An 18375-nucleotide genomic window follows, 5' to 3' on the forward strand; every position below is an offset into this window, starting at 1 on the left:
ATGAGGAGAGGGAAAGGGTTTATGTCAGCCATGTTCAATTAATAAATTGCACTGACTCTTTTCCCCCCCTCACCCTCTCACTTTCTCTCCTTTCTATCTGTGTTATATATTTTGTGTGTGTATGTGTGTTTCTATGAGTATATTTGCTTCTAGCGCTAAAAGGTACTGTCACCAAAACAGGTTCAGTGTCCACTCAGTTGTTCCGAATTGCAATCATTTAAAGAACTGTCCCTAATTGTCTCATTGTGTTTCAGGAATGGGTTTGGTCAGCCAAGACAGGTTTCAGACTTTATGTAACCAATGAACAGGTTTATGTAGTTGAGACTATTCTAACTCCCATAAGCACTCCTGTATTCTGTTGTAGATCTCACTGGATACCTTACTGAGGCACGATAATTTACTGGTATATAATATCTCACTGATAAAATGGTACAGATCCCTTTCGGTCAAGAATGACCAAGGGATCACACCTAGAAAGCCCTCCACCCCAAACCCCCCAGACACAAATCTGCGTAAGGTTGTTTATGGAGGACCAGCAGTCGCCCATACATACCAGCCTCCCCTCTCCACGCTAGTGATGTTATCCAAGTGAAAGGCGGTGAGCTGGCAGAACCGTTAGCACACCGGGCGAAATGCGTAGCCGTATTTTGTCTGCCGTTACGTTCTGAGTTCAAATTCCGCCGAGGTCTACTTTGCCTTTCATCCTTTCGGGGTCAATTAAATAAGTACCAGTTATGCACTGGGTTAGATGTAATCGACTTAATCCATTTGTCTGTCCTTGTTTGTCCCCTCTATGTTTAGCCCCTTGTGGGTAATAAAGAAACAGATGTTATCCAAGTGAAAGGCAAAGGCCGATACAACTTGGCACTAGTGACATCGCAACTCATTTCTACTGATGAGTGAACTGGAGCAATGTGAAATAAAGTGTCTTGCTCAAGAACACAATGCACAGCCTGGTCCAAGAATTAAACTCACTACCCCATGATTGTCAGCCCGACTCTCAATCCGCCGAGTCATATGCCTTCACTGTTATGTGACATCTTACTGGTTTGTGATGTTTTACTAGTGTATGTTATCTGACTGGCACTTGATATCTTTTGAACAGTATAAGATAAATACGAGATCCGGAAATAAAGAACATATTTTAGTCAAGAAACCAAATGTTATAATCTCCTCAGATATCTGAAAAATGTATTGGCTTTGAACTGTTTGGAAGAAATCATTTAAATATTAGCAGCCAACCAAGTGAAAAACAAAGATGATACAAGAGATGTATTAACAGTGATACCTGCAGCAGGTTTGATAAGAAAGCCTCCAACTGTGCAAGTGATTTGAAAGTTTATTTACTGCTATATTAACTTTTCACCTACATAGCTTTATTGTGACTTCTTTAAATGATAAAAACAAAGCGATTGTTAGTGATCATAAAGGTACAATGGAGTGTTTGCATGCAGTTGTTGTTGCTGCTGCTGCTGTTGCTGTTGAGCGAACGGTCTTCGTCCCAGAGCTCGCAAGATGGGAGAAGTCCGAAACGTGGTCCTTTGCTACTTGTAAGACCTGCAGAAGAGAAAGCAGGTCAACCCCCAATACCAAGAGCACCGACGGATGGATGAATGCGCATCCAGGCTCAGCGGTTGCATAGGAAGTCGGGGACAAGAAAGAGTGAGAGAAAGTTGGAGTGAAAGAGTACAACAGGGGTCGCCACCACCCCCTGCCGGAGCCTCGTGGAGCTTTAGGTGTTTTTGCTCAATAAACACACACAATGCCCAGTCTGGGAATCGAAATCGTGATCCTCCGACCGTGAGTCCGTTGCCCTAACCACTGGGCCATTGCGCCTCTTTGTTGTTGCTGCTCAATATGTTCATGAAATCGAAGGTGACGAGCTGGTGGGATTGTTAGGATGCTGGGCAAAATGCTTAAGAACATTTAATCTGAGTTCAGATTCCACCAAGGTCGACTTTGCTTTTTATCCTTTCAGGGTTGATAAATTAAGTACCAGTTGCATACTGGAGTCAATTTGTTGTGCTTGAAATATAAACTACAATTACGGGTGCAGACACAATATGGCTAAGGCGTCTGCTTAATAATTGCTTAGTTTTGAGTTCAAACTCTCTATATGGCACCCTGGGCAAGTGCCCTCTACCATAGCGTTTGGTTGACTAAAACATCTCTAAGTGAACTTAGGTAAACAGAAACTTTATGGAAACCTGCTGGAGAGTTCTTTCATGCTCTCATGTGGTAGGCTCAGTCTTGCACCCTTTTTAAAATTTTTTTTTTATGCTAATAGAATTCACCCTGTTATAAGTATTCAGTTCAGCTTTCTATTTGCAGATAACTTTCTCCTTTATTTCCTCCACCCACAAATGTCTTGAAGTGTTTTGCAAAAAAAATGACAATAACAAAAAAAAAATTACCATAGGAGTGGCTGTGTGGTAAGTAGCTAAGCATTTTGCCCAGTGTGCTAACAATTCCACCAGCTTGCCACCTAAAATAATACTAATAATATTAAATGATGTCACTCGTTAGAAAACTCTAGTGTTTCCCATTCAAAGTTCTATGTATACTATTCAGTATCTCTATGGAAATTATCCGATTTTTAGATGAGTAATATGTTTGGTATACCTCCATATGTTTTTCTTTGAATGGCAGTTCGAATAAATTACTAATGTTGATTTATATCTTTAGTAACTTTCAAAGGTATCTTGGACTATTTTTTTTTATCAAAAGTATAGAGCTCTGAATAACAACTGGACTCCATCCATGGAAAGCTATGGATTGGATAGCACGAATGGACAAGTGTTAAGTTGCATGTGTCTTTTCTGTCCACACAGTAAACAGATAACTTACAGAAGGCATGCTGTGTTGTTAAGAAGCTTATATTGCAACCACATGGTTTTGTGTGTGTCTGTCACTGTCTTCTTGCCATGACATAATGTGACAGATGTAAATGAATGTCCACTGTTGGCCTTTGTTTTGGGTCTTCTGTGAGAACATGTCTGCTCACGAGGAACTAGTACCTTACATGCAGCCATGGCTGTGTGGTAAGATGTTTGCTACTCAGCCACATATGGTTCTTGGTTCAGTCCCACTGCTGCATGGTACCTTGGGCTTCTACTATTCCCTCAGTTTGACCAAAGCCTTGTCAGTGATTTTGGTAGATGGAAACTGAAAGAAGCTCATTGTATGTGTATATGTGTGTGTGTGTGTATACACTCTTTTACTGTGGCCATGCTGGAGCACCACTTTTAGTCGAACAAATCGACCCCCAGGACTTATTCTTTGTAAGCCTAGTACTTATTCTATTGGTCTCTTTTGCTGAACCTCTAAGTTACAAGGATGTAAACACGCCAACATCAGTTGTTAAGTGATGATGGGGGACAAACACACACACACACACACACACACACACAAAACAGGCTTCTTTTAGTTTCTGTCTACCAAATCTACTCACAAGGCTTTAGTTGGCCTGAGGCTATAGTAGAAGACTCTTGCCCAAGCTGCCACTCAGTGGGACTGAACCCGGAACCATGTGGCATATATGTATATATATCTATGTGTGTGTATATGTTTGTGTGCCTGTGTTTGTCCCCCCAACATCGCTTGACAACCAATGCTGATGTGTTTACGTCCCTGTAACTTAGCGGTTCAGCAAAAGGGACTGATAAAATAAGTACTAGGCTTACAAAGAAAATAAGTCCTGGGGTCAGTTTGCTCGACTAAAGGCGGTGCTCCAGCATGGCCGCAGTCAAATGACTGAAACAAGTAAAAGAGTAATACACAAAATATTTAACAGGTTTTTTTTTATATAATCCTTAATAATATTTAGTTATATAAATACAATAGGATTTTTTTAACCCGTAATCATTCAGATTGCTCTGTCAAGTTTGATGCTTATTGATTCACATTGTCTTAATTTAATCATGCATTATCTTGTTGCTTCGGTATTATGATGATGGGATTGTTTGTTTTTAGAATGACATTGTAGGTTAGGTATGAGGGGCCAGATGTGAATGGTTTGGACATGGCTGGTTTAAATGCTAAAGGGTTGAACACCAAATGATTATGGGGTCCACCCAAGTAAAATAGGAACCAGAGGGGTCCATTGGAAAAAAAATGGTCGAGAACTACTGGCTTTGAGGCAGAGAGAATTTTGATAAATCATGAATCTATGTTGTATGGTATTTGATAAATCTGTATGAGTTGAAATTACTGAAGTTGAGTTGATGTACTTGAAGCTTTTGTCTTTTGGTTGCCCAATATTTTGGTACAGCCTGTTCTTGGTAAATAACATGCATTGGTGCTGACTTGAACTAAAGACGGCAAATTTCATGTCTTTGACTGAAAAGAATTTCTTTGACTTAGACTCTAGAACGGAGGTGATAAAGTAATGAAATTAAACAAATGCTTCTCTGATGCGTTGAAATAAATAAATAAATATATTGGATTCCTTTCTTTACAGCTAAAAGCATTTATTCAGAATTGCCTACTATCTTGATCGCAGACTCTGATCTCTTTGCACTTTAATTAGACTGAAACTGAAGAAAATATAACAACTTTGGGATTTATTTGACACATTAGATGGCCTTTGCCAATCACTTTAGTAAATTTGATAGAATGTTCCACTGCTTCTACAAGATTTCCAGTTTTAAGGGGAGGGATTCATTGCCATTTGTCTGTAATTTTTCTATGATTGATAACTAAGGTTGTGTTCTGATTAAGAAAGTTTAGATGTAATATGTGAAAAAGACAATAAAATGGCTGTATCTTCATTTACAGAGGGAATAAAATGTAGCTGTTTCAGGGACTTTAGAAAGAAAAGCCAGTTGGTAATATGGGGGGGTTCTCAGATATGAAATCCCAGTCAATGAAACTCTGTGTATAGACATGGGAGATGTGTTTAGAATTCATCCATACAATGGATATAAAACTAATGTTATTGATGAGGGTAATGATAGGATGACGGTGATGTATTGATATTTCTAAATTTGTGTATTGAAGCCAATCACCCATATTGTTTTTTTTTTATATGATTTTGTCCCAAGCAAGGCCTGAACCCACTGTGGTTTAAGGGACTATGAAGAAGGACGAATATTTAAATGTGACAGAACCATCAGCACGCTGAGCAAAATGCTTAGCGACACTTCATCTGTCTTCATGTCCAGAGTTCAAATTCAATTGAAATCGACTTTGTTTTTTGTCCGCCCAGGATTGATAAAATAAGTACCATTTGAGCTGGGGGGAAGGGTCATGTAGTTGACTTCCCCTCTCCCCCAGAATTGTTGGCTTTATGCCGAAATTTAAAACCCTCCTGCTGCTGTTGTTGTTGTTGTTGTAACATGGTGAACTGGCAGAATAGTTAGAATGTTGTGTGAAATGCCTTGTGGCCAGGGTCTTTACATTCTGAGTTCAAATCTCTCTGATGTCAGCTTTGTCTTTCAGGCTTGATACAATAAAGTGCTAGTCAAATACTGGGATCAATGGTATTAACTATTCCCTGCCTCCCTCAAAATTGCAGGCTTTGTGTCTAAAACCCATTAACAACCCATTAACATGTCTGACAAAATGTGCAGTAATGTTTCACCTGGCTCTTGACATTCTAAATTCAAATCCCACCCAGGTCAACTTTATTCTTCATCCTTTTGGACTCAATAAAATAAGCACCAGGGTTGATGAAATCATCTTACACCACCCTCTAAAATTGCTGGGTTTGGTTAGGTTGGTCCACATTACTCTGTAAGGAGCAAAGGGCCAGTTTCCTGGTTTCTCTGGTATGGATATTTCTCCCTGGATGGGATGCCGGTCTGTAGCACAGTCATTCATTTTTATCATTTGAGTAAACTTGAGTGATGTGAAATGAAGTATTTTACTTAAAAACACAACACATTGCCCAATCCAGGAATTGAAACCACAATCTTATGATCATGCGTCCCACACCCTAACCACTATGTCATGTTATTCCACCCGTAACTAGCTTGGTGCTGAAACCATTATCATTACTATTGGTTATTGGGATGTTTAGATGTGTGTTTATTTTATTCTGAAGCTTGACTATATTTAACCCTCTAGTGTGTACATTATTCTGTCAAGAGTACTCAACTCTGTCGGTCATGAATGACCATGGGTACACCTAAAAGGTTCTCCTCTGGGGTACAAGTGTGGACGGAAAGTCGCCTCACCCGCGAATACATAACCTAGGGTTGTTTTTATGGAAGGCCAGCAGTCACCCATGCATACCAGCCTCACCTCTCCATGCCACCATTGTTATCCAAAGGAAAAGCAAAGGCCGATAACGCTCAGCACCAGTGATGTCGCATCTCATTTCTACAGATGAGTGAACTGGAGCAATGTGAAATAAAGTGTCTTGCTCAAGAACACAACACATAGCCTGGCCCAGGAATCAAACTCACAACCTCACGATCGTAAACCCAATGCTCTAACCACTGTGCCATGTGCCTTCACTTGTCAATAGTCATGTTTATTTATTCCCATGTTTTTAATTAATCATGGATTTTCTTGTAGCTTTGACATTTTGATGAGATAACTGTTAATTTTTAGAATGATATTGTAGGGGACAGAGGCAGGCCCCAGGGGGGTGCTTGTGGGGCACGTGCCCCCCTCAAGAAAAGAGCGCCCTTCAAAATAATGTTATTATGCTCTTTCCTCCTAGAATTGTATCACCTTCTGACTTGTGCCCTTCCTTCGAAAAATTCCTGGGGCTGTGCTTGGAGGAGGTGCGAGAGGTCACATCTGGCGAGTTTGAACACAATAAACATGTCGAATATTTGGGTTGGATATGGCTGGTTTAAATACTAAAGGGTTAAAGTATTACCAAATACATTTTCTTTCGAGTATTCACTAGAAAGGATCATAATACTGCGAGGAGAACCTGTGCTCAATACCCAGTGGGGAGACAGAATAAATGGTTTTGCTTTTAAAGACATTGTCTTAATTATTTACACGTATGATGTTTTTCCTTTCAAAATGCTTCCAAAACACAAATATGTCACATAACTAATGAGGAAAAAACAAAAGCATTGCAAAGAAAAACAGATAGAGAAGACAACTGAATGAACAAAAGGACGAACAAAATGAACAGTTCAATTAACAATTAATACATAAAAATGATTTAATTGGTAGTTTTGAAGCAGAGACAGTAACAACAGTACACAAGACCTTCGCACTTTAAATCTCTTGTACAGTAACTGTGTTCATACCAATCCTTGCAACAAATGGAACATTTCGACTTAACACAGTTTGAAGAATGTGAAGAATGGAAAAGAAAAGTACACCATCAATGCTGGGGATGCCAAGAAAAATCCCTTTAGGTCTGGTGTTAGAAAGAAATAAGCCAACACCATGTCTGTTAACAGTAGCAACCTGTAGCACCATTCTGTCATTAAGTGATGAGTAAAGGGACATGGCTTAGTGGTTGGAGTATCAGGCACGACATAATGCCAAAGGTCTCGGTCATTGCCTCCATGAGGCCCTTCATTTGAAATGAATTCGGCCACTTTGCCTCCATGAAGCCTGATTAAGAGTAAAGGCACATGGCTTAGTGGTTAGAGTATCAAGCATGACATAATACCAAAGGTCTCGGTCATTGCTTCCGTGAGGCCCAACACTTGAAAGGAACTCAGCCACTTTGCCTCCATGAGGCCCAGTTAAGAGTAAAGACACATGGCTTAGTGGTTCGATACCCAGTGGTGTATTGTGTACTTGTTGTAAAGTGGTCTTTTACCACTGTTGTATCTGTCAATTGACAACAGTTGTCGCTCTGACAGATATTGTTATATTCTGAAATCATCAATAAAATGTTTCTATCTGGCACTGTACGACCCCACCAGTTGTACAGTATTATTATCCTCTAAAGGTTGGATTACTATATCAGCACAGACACGATTATCAATACAGTCTACACCTACTCTTGACCTTCTGACCTTCTCCGCAACGACCGTCTACTGGTCTATTTATAATGGCTGGCTACTACCACTTTTTACCAGCAGGAGTGTAGAGTTTCTTATTTCTTTATTGCCCACAAGGGGCTACACACAGAGGGAACAAACAAGGACAGACAAACGGATTAAGTTGATTATATTGGCCCCAGTGTGTAACTGGTACTTATTTAATTGACCCCGAAAGGATGAAAGTCAAAGTCGACCTCGGCGAAATTTGAACTCAGAATGTAGCGGCAGACAAAATACCGCTAAGATTCTTCAAGAAATACCACTAAGCACTTTGCCCGGCGTGCTAACGTTTCTGCCAGTTTCACTATACAACAGTACTTCAGCAAGATCCTCAGATACATTACTCCAATCCACTCAGCTGGCAAAATTGAGTAGTACCTGTATTTCATATACTGTATTACACTGAATCTTCTTGAGAACTAGGTTAAGGGTACTCATGTCTGAGGAGTGCTCAGCCACTTGCATGTTAATTTTTAGAATGATATTGTAGGGGACAGCGGGGTGCTTGTGAGGCACATGCCCCACTCAAGAAAAGAAATGCGCCCTTCAAAATAATGTTATTATGCTCTTTCCTCTTGGAATTGCATCACCTTCTGACTTGTGCCCTTCCTTTGAAAAATTTCTGGGACCGTTCTTGGAGGAGGTGTGAGAAGTTAGATCTGGTGAGTTTGAACACAAAAAACATGTAGAATTTTACAAGCAGGCTGTTCCATTGATTAAGTTAACTGGAACATAACCAATAGAGCATCAGTTTTGTGATGAGGAGGAAATAATCTTTATCTTTAAGTTGTTGCATTCTGTGTGACCCCGGTATCTGCCACGACTGCAATTTTGCTCAGCTTGACAGGTCTTCTTCTCAAGCACGACATAACGGTCTTGGTCATTGCCTCCTTGAGGCCCAACACTTAATAGGAACTCGGCCACTTTGCCTCCATGAGGCCCAACGCTTGAAAGGAACTCAGCCTCCTTGCTTCTCAAAAGGAACTCAGCCACTTTGCCTCCATGAGGCCTGATTAAGAAAACTTTCTTAAAATTAACAAACACATTAACAAATCAATGGGTAATGTAAAACCAGTCTGAGGAAAATTTGGATTTGTCATTTGTAGATGATATAAGATTAGGAAATAATTCTTCATTTGATAAATGCAAATAATTAAATGGTACAAAGAGACTGACTCAGCTTTTGTCTCTTTTTTTTTTTACCATCTTTAGATTTCTTTATTGGCCACACAGAGCTAAACACAGAAGGGACAAAATACAAAGTAGAGCTTTTCTTTTTGGGAAGAAGAGAAGGGGGAAAAAGGGGGGTGGCGAATTCTGATAAAAAAGTATCCTGAAAAAAAGGTGGGGTTCTGATCAAAAGGGATCATGAAAAAAAAAAAGGAAAGAAAAAAACCAAACAGATAATTGACAAAATTATGCATTTGTGCTCTTAGGGACTTTCCAAGAGGACTTTCTAAACCTAATTGTGCTTCTGTTCCACAAACACACTTCTCATTCTTGGCAATTAACATGTTATCCATCATGGCCTGTTGTTGATGATTGGGTGAAGTTCATGACAAATCACCAGTAATACATGTGGTGGTTAATATGATGATATCTGTTAATTTCCAGCTGAGGGATCCTTGTATTGCATTTGGGCCTTGTAGTTTTTTTTTTCTGTTTTTGTTGTGAAATTGAATAACATATCATACATGTGAAGTGTAGACCCTCTCAAACCAGCTCCCACCTTATGGAAGAACGAAGGAAAATAACAAAAGCTCCATTGTGAGGGTGTATGGCTTAGTGGTTAAGGTAGTCGGCTCACAGTTGTGAAGTCATGAGTTTGAATCCTGGTAGCATGAATGTGTCCTTGAGCAAGACTCTTTATTTCACATTGCTCCAGTTCGTTCAGCTGGAAAAAAAAATTGTACATTTTTTTTTCCAAAGGGCCAGCCTTGCCACATTCTGTGTCACGCTGAATCTCTCTGAGAACTACGCTAAGGATACATGTGTGTGTGTGTGGAATACTCAGCCACTTCCATGTTAATTCTATTATGAGCAGGCTGTTCCATTGATCAGATCAACTGGGACACTCATCATTGTTACTGATGGAGTGCCAGTCATATAAGACTCCACCACCATCATAATCAGAAAACAAAAGAAAGGAGAAGAAGCAAATATTAAATTTAGCTGCTTTCTTTTCGTTTTCTTTATTTATTTATTCCCTTCGATATGGCAAACATACCGAGCGGTAATGAATCATTTGAAATTATAGTGTAAATACCGTGAGCTGACCATTTGGTAACTAAACCGACTTGCTGAAAGCAAATAATTAAATCACACAGAACGACTTATACTCGTCTCTCGTCTTTTTCTTTCCATCCCCTACCATCTTTGCAGAAGCTTTGATAAACTTTGATCTTTGATGAACTAACGAGATAAACGAAAGGAAAAAGTCATTATAATTAACAGTCTTTAATCACGTAATTCTATTCTATTTTTAACATTCTTTGAGAAATAAATAATTCTTCTCTCTCTCTTGTACACATCTCGTTTTTCTATAGACTTTTGCTGTTTCATTTCCTTTATTCCTTGTTATACAGATTTCATGTTCCACTTGAACGAACTCTCTGCAGTTGGGCATTTATAGACTGCTCTTGTTGCTTTCTTTGTGAAACTTCTCAACTGGTGTGCAGTTAGCTATTACTTCAGATATGTCTTACTGCCTTTCATTTACTATTATATGTATTATGTATTTTACTTTCTTCCTCTCTTTTACTCTTTTACTTGTTTCACTCATTTGACTGTCTTTAGTCGAGCAAATCGACCCCAGGACTTATTCTTTGTAAGCCTACTGCATATTATATTGGTCGCTTTTGCCGAACCGCTAAGTTCGGTTGTCAAGCGATGGTGGGGGGGACAGACAGACACACACACACACACACACATCATCATCGTTTAATGTCCGTTCTCCATGCTAGCATGGGTTGGACGGTTCGACTGGGGATCTGGGAAGCCAGAAGGCTGCACCAGGCTCCAGTCTTATCTGGCAATGTTTCTACAGCTGGATGCCCTTCCTAATGCCAAGACACATATATATATATATACATATACATTTATACGATGGGCTTCTTTCAGTTTCTGTCTACCAAATCCACTCACAAAGCTTTGGTCGACTCAAAGCTATAGTAGAAGACACTTGCCCAAGGTGCCACACAGTGGGAATGAACTCAGAACCATGTGGTTCTTAAGCAAGCTACTTACGACACGGCCACTCCTGCGCCTATGAAAATACACCTGTGGAATTTTTTTATAGTTTTTGCATTTCAGTCATTGGATTGTAGCCCTGCTGAGGTCTTCAGTCATTGGATGGCAGCCTTGAAAGCTCTTAGTGGTACAGATCATCCTAGTACTTATTTTTTTAAAGTCTGATAACTTATGTTGTCAGTCTCCCTTGCTGAACAACTGCTAAGTTGTGGGGATGTAAACACATGAGTTGTAAAGGGATGGGCATAGGGAACAGAAACACAAAGACCCACACATACAATGCATACCACTGCCCATATCAGTTATTTTAACACTTTTCCCGCTGTATTGCGTGCTTGTTTCTTTTTTGCATCTTTGATTATTTATCTTTGCTCTTCTATGTAAATGAAAATATTGCTTTGTTTTGCTGCTTTTCTTTCTACACAACGAGAAGATACATTGCAGAACTGTTATTTTAACGAGTTGTGTCTATTTATCACCTGATGAGACACATCTGCACCGCTGCCTGCTCCTGAAACAGCTGTTAAGTGTACCACTTAATTGCGAGGGATCGATATTAGATGTATCTAAATAATTGTCATGATTAATAATAAATTCTCGTATATTCCTTCTTCTGGCTTTCATTTACCATATATATATATATATATATATGTATATATATATGAAGGTGCAACAAGATTTTGCAAGCACACTCGTGCCAGTGGAATGTTAAAAGCACATCCGAACGTGATCGTTGCCAGGGCCACGGATTGGCTCTCGTGCCGGTGACATGTGAAAAGCACAATTCAAGCATGATCATTGCCAGTGTCGCTTTACCAGCACATGTGCTGGTGGAACGGGAAAAACAACATTCAAGTGTGGTCATTGCCAGTGCCGACAGAGTGGCGCCTGTGGAGGTAGCACATAAAAACACCTTTTGAGCGTGGGCCATTGCTGGAACCACCTGGCTGGCCCTCATGCTGGTGGCATGTAAAAGCACCCATTAGACTCTCAGAGTGGTTGGCGTTAGGAAGGGCATCCAGCTGTAGAAACTTTGCCAGATCAGATTGAGACTGGTGCAGCTTTCTGGCTCACCAGTCCTCAGTCAAACCGTCCAACCCATTCCAGCATGGAAAGTAGGCGTAAAATGATGATGATGATATGCTTAAAAATATAGCAATCACCACAAAAGCAGAAATCTGCGAAATATAAGGATATTAAGAAATTCTTAAAGAAATCCATTGCTGTAATTGCATCTATACACCAAATACTCATGTAGCAGAATTCAAAGCAGCTTTTTGATTTTTTTCTAATGTAAAAACAGCTTTTTCTTTTATTTGAAAACTTTGTTTTGACTTCCAAATATTTGTTTCGCATATTTCCTTACTCGCAATTACCATTATGGTAAACACGTGTATATATATATATATATATATATATATATCCATTAACTTGCACTCATTGCAGAAGATTTAGATTCATCAACATATGGAAAGAACTTCCGGAAGCTTCAGTCATGGATACAATCTTTCAAAAGCTGAGTGCACAATCACCTTTTGTCACTCGAACCCTCAGTAATGCACTGAAGCGGTGATTTGCCTGTTGAACTTGTCTTTGATCTGAAATGTTCTTTGAGGTTTTTGTTCATGAATGCCTGCAATATAAAAAACGAAACAAAAACAATCTCAATCTACGTTTTATTGAATTATGAAGGCTGTTATCTGTTCTTGTGGAACATTGTGTTTGCATTTTTGTTATTTCAGCCGCCGTCATCATCATCATCATCATCATCATCATCATCACTGTTTTAATGTCTACTTTCCCTTGGGTAGAATGGAGTGTATTGAGGTCGGGTTTTCTATGAATAGATGCCCTTCCTGTCATCAACCCTTACCTGTTTTCAAGCAAAGGAATCTCACCTCATGGTCAAATGCATTTTTGCTTTCAGGTAGAATGCTTTCAGGTAGAACGGTCAAGCAATGTCCTGACAAAGAGACAAAAGTGCGCGCACATGCGCTCGTGCACACATACACACACATGCACATGGTGTATATACACATATATATACAAACATGACAGGGAGCTGGCAGAATCATTAGCATGCCAGATGAAATGCTTAGCAGTATTTCGTCTGCCGGTACATTCTGAGTTCAAATTCCGCCGAGGTTGACTTTGCCTTTTAATCCTTTCGGGGTCGATTAAATAAATACCATTTACACACTGGGGTCGATATAATCAACTTAATCTGTTTGTCCTTGTTTGTCCTCTGTGTTTAGCCCCTTGTGGGTAGTAAAGAAATAGGTATTTCGTCTGTCGCTACGTTCTGAGTTTGAATTCCGCTGAGGTCAACTTTGCTTTCATCCTTTCGGGGTCGATTAAATAAGTACCAGTTACGCACTGGGGTCGATGTAATCGACTTAATCCCTTTGTGTGTCATTGTTTGTCCCCTCTATGTTTAGTCGAGGAAATCGACCTCAGGACTCATTCTTTGTAAGCCTAGTACTTGTTCTATCGATCTCTTTTGCCGAACTGCTAAGTTATGGGGACATAAACACACCAGCATCAGTTGTCAAGTGATGTTGGGGTGGGGGGCAAACTCAGACACACAAACACACACTTATATATATATATACATATATACGACAGGCTTCTTTCAGTTTCCATCTACCAAATCCACTCACAAGGCTTTGGTCGGCCCAAGGCTATAGTAGAAGGCATTTGCCCAAGGTGCCATGCAGTGGAACTGAACCTAGAACCATGTGGTTGGTAAGCAAGCTACTTACCACACAGCCACTCCTGCTCCTGTGTATTTAGAAATTTTTCCAATAACGATAGAAAATGGGACCTGAGGGATTATTAAAAAAAAAAAAAGTTATTGGAGGAAGTAGTGTCAATGGCTTTTGGAGAGCTTCCAAATCTGATAGAAGAAAGGAATACTTATTTCTCAGACGCAGTCTGGCCAACACATTTCTTAAACTGGTACACTGTCGGTTGTGATGACAGATGTTCTGATTAACAGAACAGCTTGCTTGTGAAACTAATGTGCAAGCGGCTGAGCACTCCATGGACATGCATACACGGAATGTAGTTTTCAGGGAGCTTCAACATGACACAGAATGTAATAAGGTTGGTCCTTTGAAACACAAGTACAACTCATTTTTACCAGCTGAGTGGACTGGATGAATGTGAAATAAAATGTCTTGCTTAAGGACACAACATGTTACTGGGTATCAATCTCATGACCCTAGAATTATGAACTGTATACCTGAACCACTAAACTTTAATAAACTTTGATCTTTGATAACTAACGAGATAAACGAAAGGAAAAAGTCATTATAATTAACAGTCTTTAATCACTTAATTCTATTCTATTTTTAACATTCTTCGAGAAATGAATAATTCTTCTCTCTCTCTTGTACACATCTCGTTTTTCTATAGACTTTTGCTGTTTCATTTCCTTTATTCCTTGTTATACAGATTTCATGTTCCACTTGAACGAACTCTCTGCAGTTGGGCATTTATGGACTGCTCTTGTTGCTTTCTTTGTGAAACTTCTCAACTGGTTTCTCTCAAAATCCTGTTTCGCTTAAAATCTACCCTGTTTCTCTCAAAATCTTGAGATGGTCTGAGACAACATTAAAAGACACTTGCTCATGGTACTCTTCTCTGAAATCAAGCCCATCCTTTCATAAGCAAGCTTCTTAGCTACATGGTCATAGCTGCACATAAAAATTCTGTTATATTGAGTTGAAATTTGTTTACTAATAATGCTAGCATTAAACAGTTGAAGTCTGGCTATAGGCCAAAGACAGCGGTTGGTACTATTAATTTTGTGAAATGAGAATTGTCATTATTTTTAATATCCATTTCCTACATTGACATGGGTTAGACCAGGGGTCACCAAACCTTTTTCATGATGGGCGAGATAACTGAGAGATTGATGAGCGCAGATCACACAACCATTTTGTTTAATACAATACAGTGAATACACAAAACATAAAGACAACATACACATTTATTTGCCAAAATGTTATCAAAGAAGGCACTGTTAGCAACAAGATAGTTATATCACCCCCAGTGCACACATATCCGAATCTCACAAACTAGGCAAAAAAGGTTAGTGAGATTTGTGAAGCTGGTGTTTAGTTTTAAAGATATCATCAATATTTGCTTTGGAATTGCTGCATCCAACCAAGAGAATTGCTTCCAAAGGCTCATCAGTCAACCTTGTTCGATGTGCTGACTTCGCATTCTTCATTTTTGAAAATGTTTGCTCACAGACATAAGCTGTCCCAGACACTGATGCCATACCAGATGTAGATGAACTCCCATTGCGGGTACTTGCACAAAAGGTATAGCATGGCAGAGGTGCATATGAACTGATCTCATTGGCCGTAGTTTGGTGACCCTTTGATTAGACAGTTCAACAGGAACTGGCAAGCCAGAGGATTTGTCCAAATGCTTACTTTGGCATGGTTTCTACAACTGTATGTCCTTCCTAATACCAGCAACCTTACAGAATATAATGAGTGCTTTTTGCATGGCACCAGCACTGGTGAGTTCACCAGATATCTTGCATGATAAGACATCCCTGATCAACTGAGTGGGGAGTAGTGTTGAGGCTAGGTGATGGAAAGGTTAAAATATGATAGAGGAATGGGAAGTAGTGTCTTTCTGTTGGGGAGATACATGCTTACCCACGATGGAGAAGATGTGTCAAGGTGTACCTTTATACATTATTTACATTTGACGGGTATTTGTCCTCATCTTGTTTGTTGTTAATACAACGTTTCAGCTGATATACCCTCCAGTCTTCATCAAGTGTCTTGGGGAAATTTTGAACCTTGGTTCTCAATCCTAAGGTATTTTTTTGATGTCATTGTTGGCAGCGTCGGCATCGGTTGTCGTCGTTGTTATTATTATTCAGGTCACTGCCTGGAATCGAACTCAGACTCTTGGGGTTAGTAGCCCGTGCTTTTATCTGCTACGCCATATGCCCGTGTAAATAATGTACATAATTCCTCATCTCTTAAATATAGAACTGTGTACCCTCATGTTATAAGAAGGTGAATTCAAGAGAAGTGGTGTCAGTGGGCAAATATGGTTGCAGGATTGTGAGAGTGGAGACGAAGATGTGTAAAGATGGGAATAGAAGGAAATTTGATCATCATCACCAGCAGCAGCACAGCAGCAGCAGCAGCAGCAGAAGCAACAACAAAAAGCACAAAAAAACATTGGTCTTCTTGTTGTAGTCGAGGGCTCTTCGTTGACGCCCCACACCACCAGGAGGTGGCCCTCGAAGTCACTGGAAATAGAGATCTCCAGGTCCAAATTCTTGAATGGCGCATGTCATCTACGATAGTCCACGGATCCATCGCCCTCCGCAAATGCCAACCTCTCCAGAGGCTCTGGCCTGTGACCCTCTCCTTGTCCTTCGGATCTGGGAAAAGTGGACTTCCACTCCCGACCTGCCAGACATCTCCCAACTCACAGAACGGACGCAGTGAAATCACCCTTACCCGTCTTGTTGCTTAACAACAACAACAGCAGAATCGTTTTTATAATCACTTCTCCATGTTTGTATAGAATTTCTTGTGGCAGATTTTCTACAGCCAGATAGCCTTGCTGTTACCAGCCCCATCCCTTACCTGTTTCGAAGTGAAGCATTAGTTCTCTATGACCAAACATGCTTTCACAGAAGACTGGAAATGAAGGACACCACTTGTATGACAGTGACACTCGTTTACAACTATCATGCTGCATCAGAGCATGGCAACTAATACACACACACACACACACATGCATAAAAGCTGAACATGCAAACATGCCAAAGAAAAAAAAATGACTGAACATGCTTTTTCCTTCACTATTCTCGTTGTTTGCAAATTCAAAACACATTATGTCATGATATTTTATTGTATAAACAAGAAGCAGAAGTACAGCAAAGTGCATTGTCTGTTTTGCATCAGTTTTATTTCAGTACCCCTACTTTTTTTTTTGTTTTTTTGTTTTTTACAACCTCCTTGCTCTTGTTAGCTTCTTCTCTGCTCCTTGTTCTCTCTCTGCATACTATTGTTTATTAACACACTATTGTTATTTAGCTGAAAGCAACATTGGAAGCCAGTGGTCACCTTTCATTCTCTTTGGGTACTGAAGAAAAAATAAACAGGGCCCCAAAAAGACAGCAAATACATCTGCATTCATTTTAGCCCCTGCTGCCTAACATAGTGTGTATGGCTTGTTGTTGTTGTTGTTGTTGTTCTTCTTCTTCTTCTTCTTCTTGTTCTTGTTCTTTTTGTTTTTGTTGTTGTTGTTCTTCTTCTTCTTGTTCTTGTTGTTCTTCTTCTTGTTCTTGTTCTTCTTCTCCTCCTCATTGTTGTTGTTCTTCTCGTTTTTGTTGTTCTTCTCGTTCTTGTCCTTCTCCTCCTCCTCGTTGTTCTTCTTCTTCTCGTTGTTCTTGTTCTTCTTCTCCTCCTCCTTGTTGTTGTTGTTCTTCTTCTTCTCGTTTTTGTTGTTCTTCTCTTGTTCTTCTCGTTCTTGTTCTTCTTCTCCTCCTCCTTGTTGTTGTTCTTCTTCTCGTTGTTTTTCTCTTTGTTGTTCTTCTCGTTGTTCTTCTTGTTGTTTTTCTCATTGTTGTTCTTGTTCTTCTTCTCTTCCTCCTCTTCTTCCTCGTTGTTTTTGTTGTTGTTGTTCTTCTTCTTCTTCGTTGACATTTTATAAATACCTGTGTTTGTGAATGATTCTATTCTCTTCTTTCTCCTTTCTCAGGCTGATATTAAAGTTTCGGGCCTTCCTTTACAAATCATTGCTGAAGCGGTCCAGCAAGCATTCAGTAAGTATCCCTGTTATATACAAACATACATACTTCCATAGACACACACACTCACTCACATACACATAAATGCATATATACATACATGCACATACAAGCATATATATGCATACCTACAGATATGCACATAAATCCATATATACACATACACACATGCATATATATATATATGCATATAGGCATGCATACACATACATATATATATGTATGCATGTACTCATGCATACATCTTTGTTGGTGCATATGTTCATACACCACACACTTGCACATGCATACAGAGATCCATACACATACATACACATATGTACATATACATGCATATATATATTCATACATACATACATAAATACA

General features: G+C 39.6%; 1 protein-coding gene across 1 annotated transcript in view; it reads left to right on the top strand.

Annotated features, from left to right (window-relative positions):
* LOC115210623 (polyribonucleotide nucleotidyltransferase 1, mitochondrial-like) overlaps positions 1–18375 on the top strand; it is a 578459-nt gene that overhangs the window by 332439 nt on the left and 227645 nt on the right. The window contains exon 20 of the mRNA XM_029779226.2: positions 17961–18024. Within this exon, the coding sequence (XP_029635086.2) occupies positions 17961–18024 (64 nt within the window). The remainder of the gene's footprint in view (positions 1–17960; positions 18025–18375) is intronic.

Source organism: Octopus sinensis, linkage group LG4 (assembly GCF_006345805.1).
Source record: "Octopus sinensis linkage group LG4, ASM634580v1, whole genome shotgun sequence".
Lineage (NCBI taxonomy): Eukaryota > Metazoa > Mollusca > Cephalopoda > Octopoda > Octopodidae > Octopus > Octopus sinensis.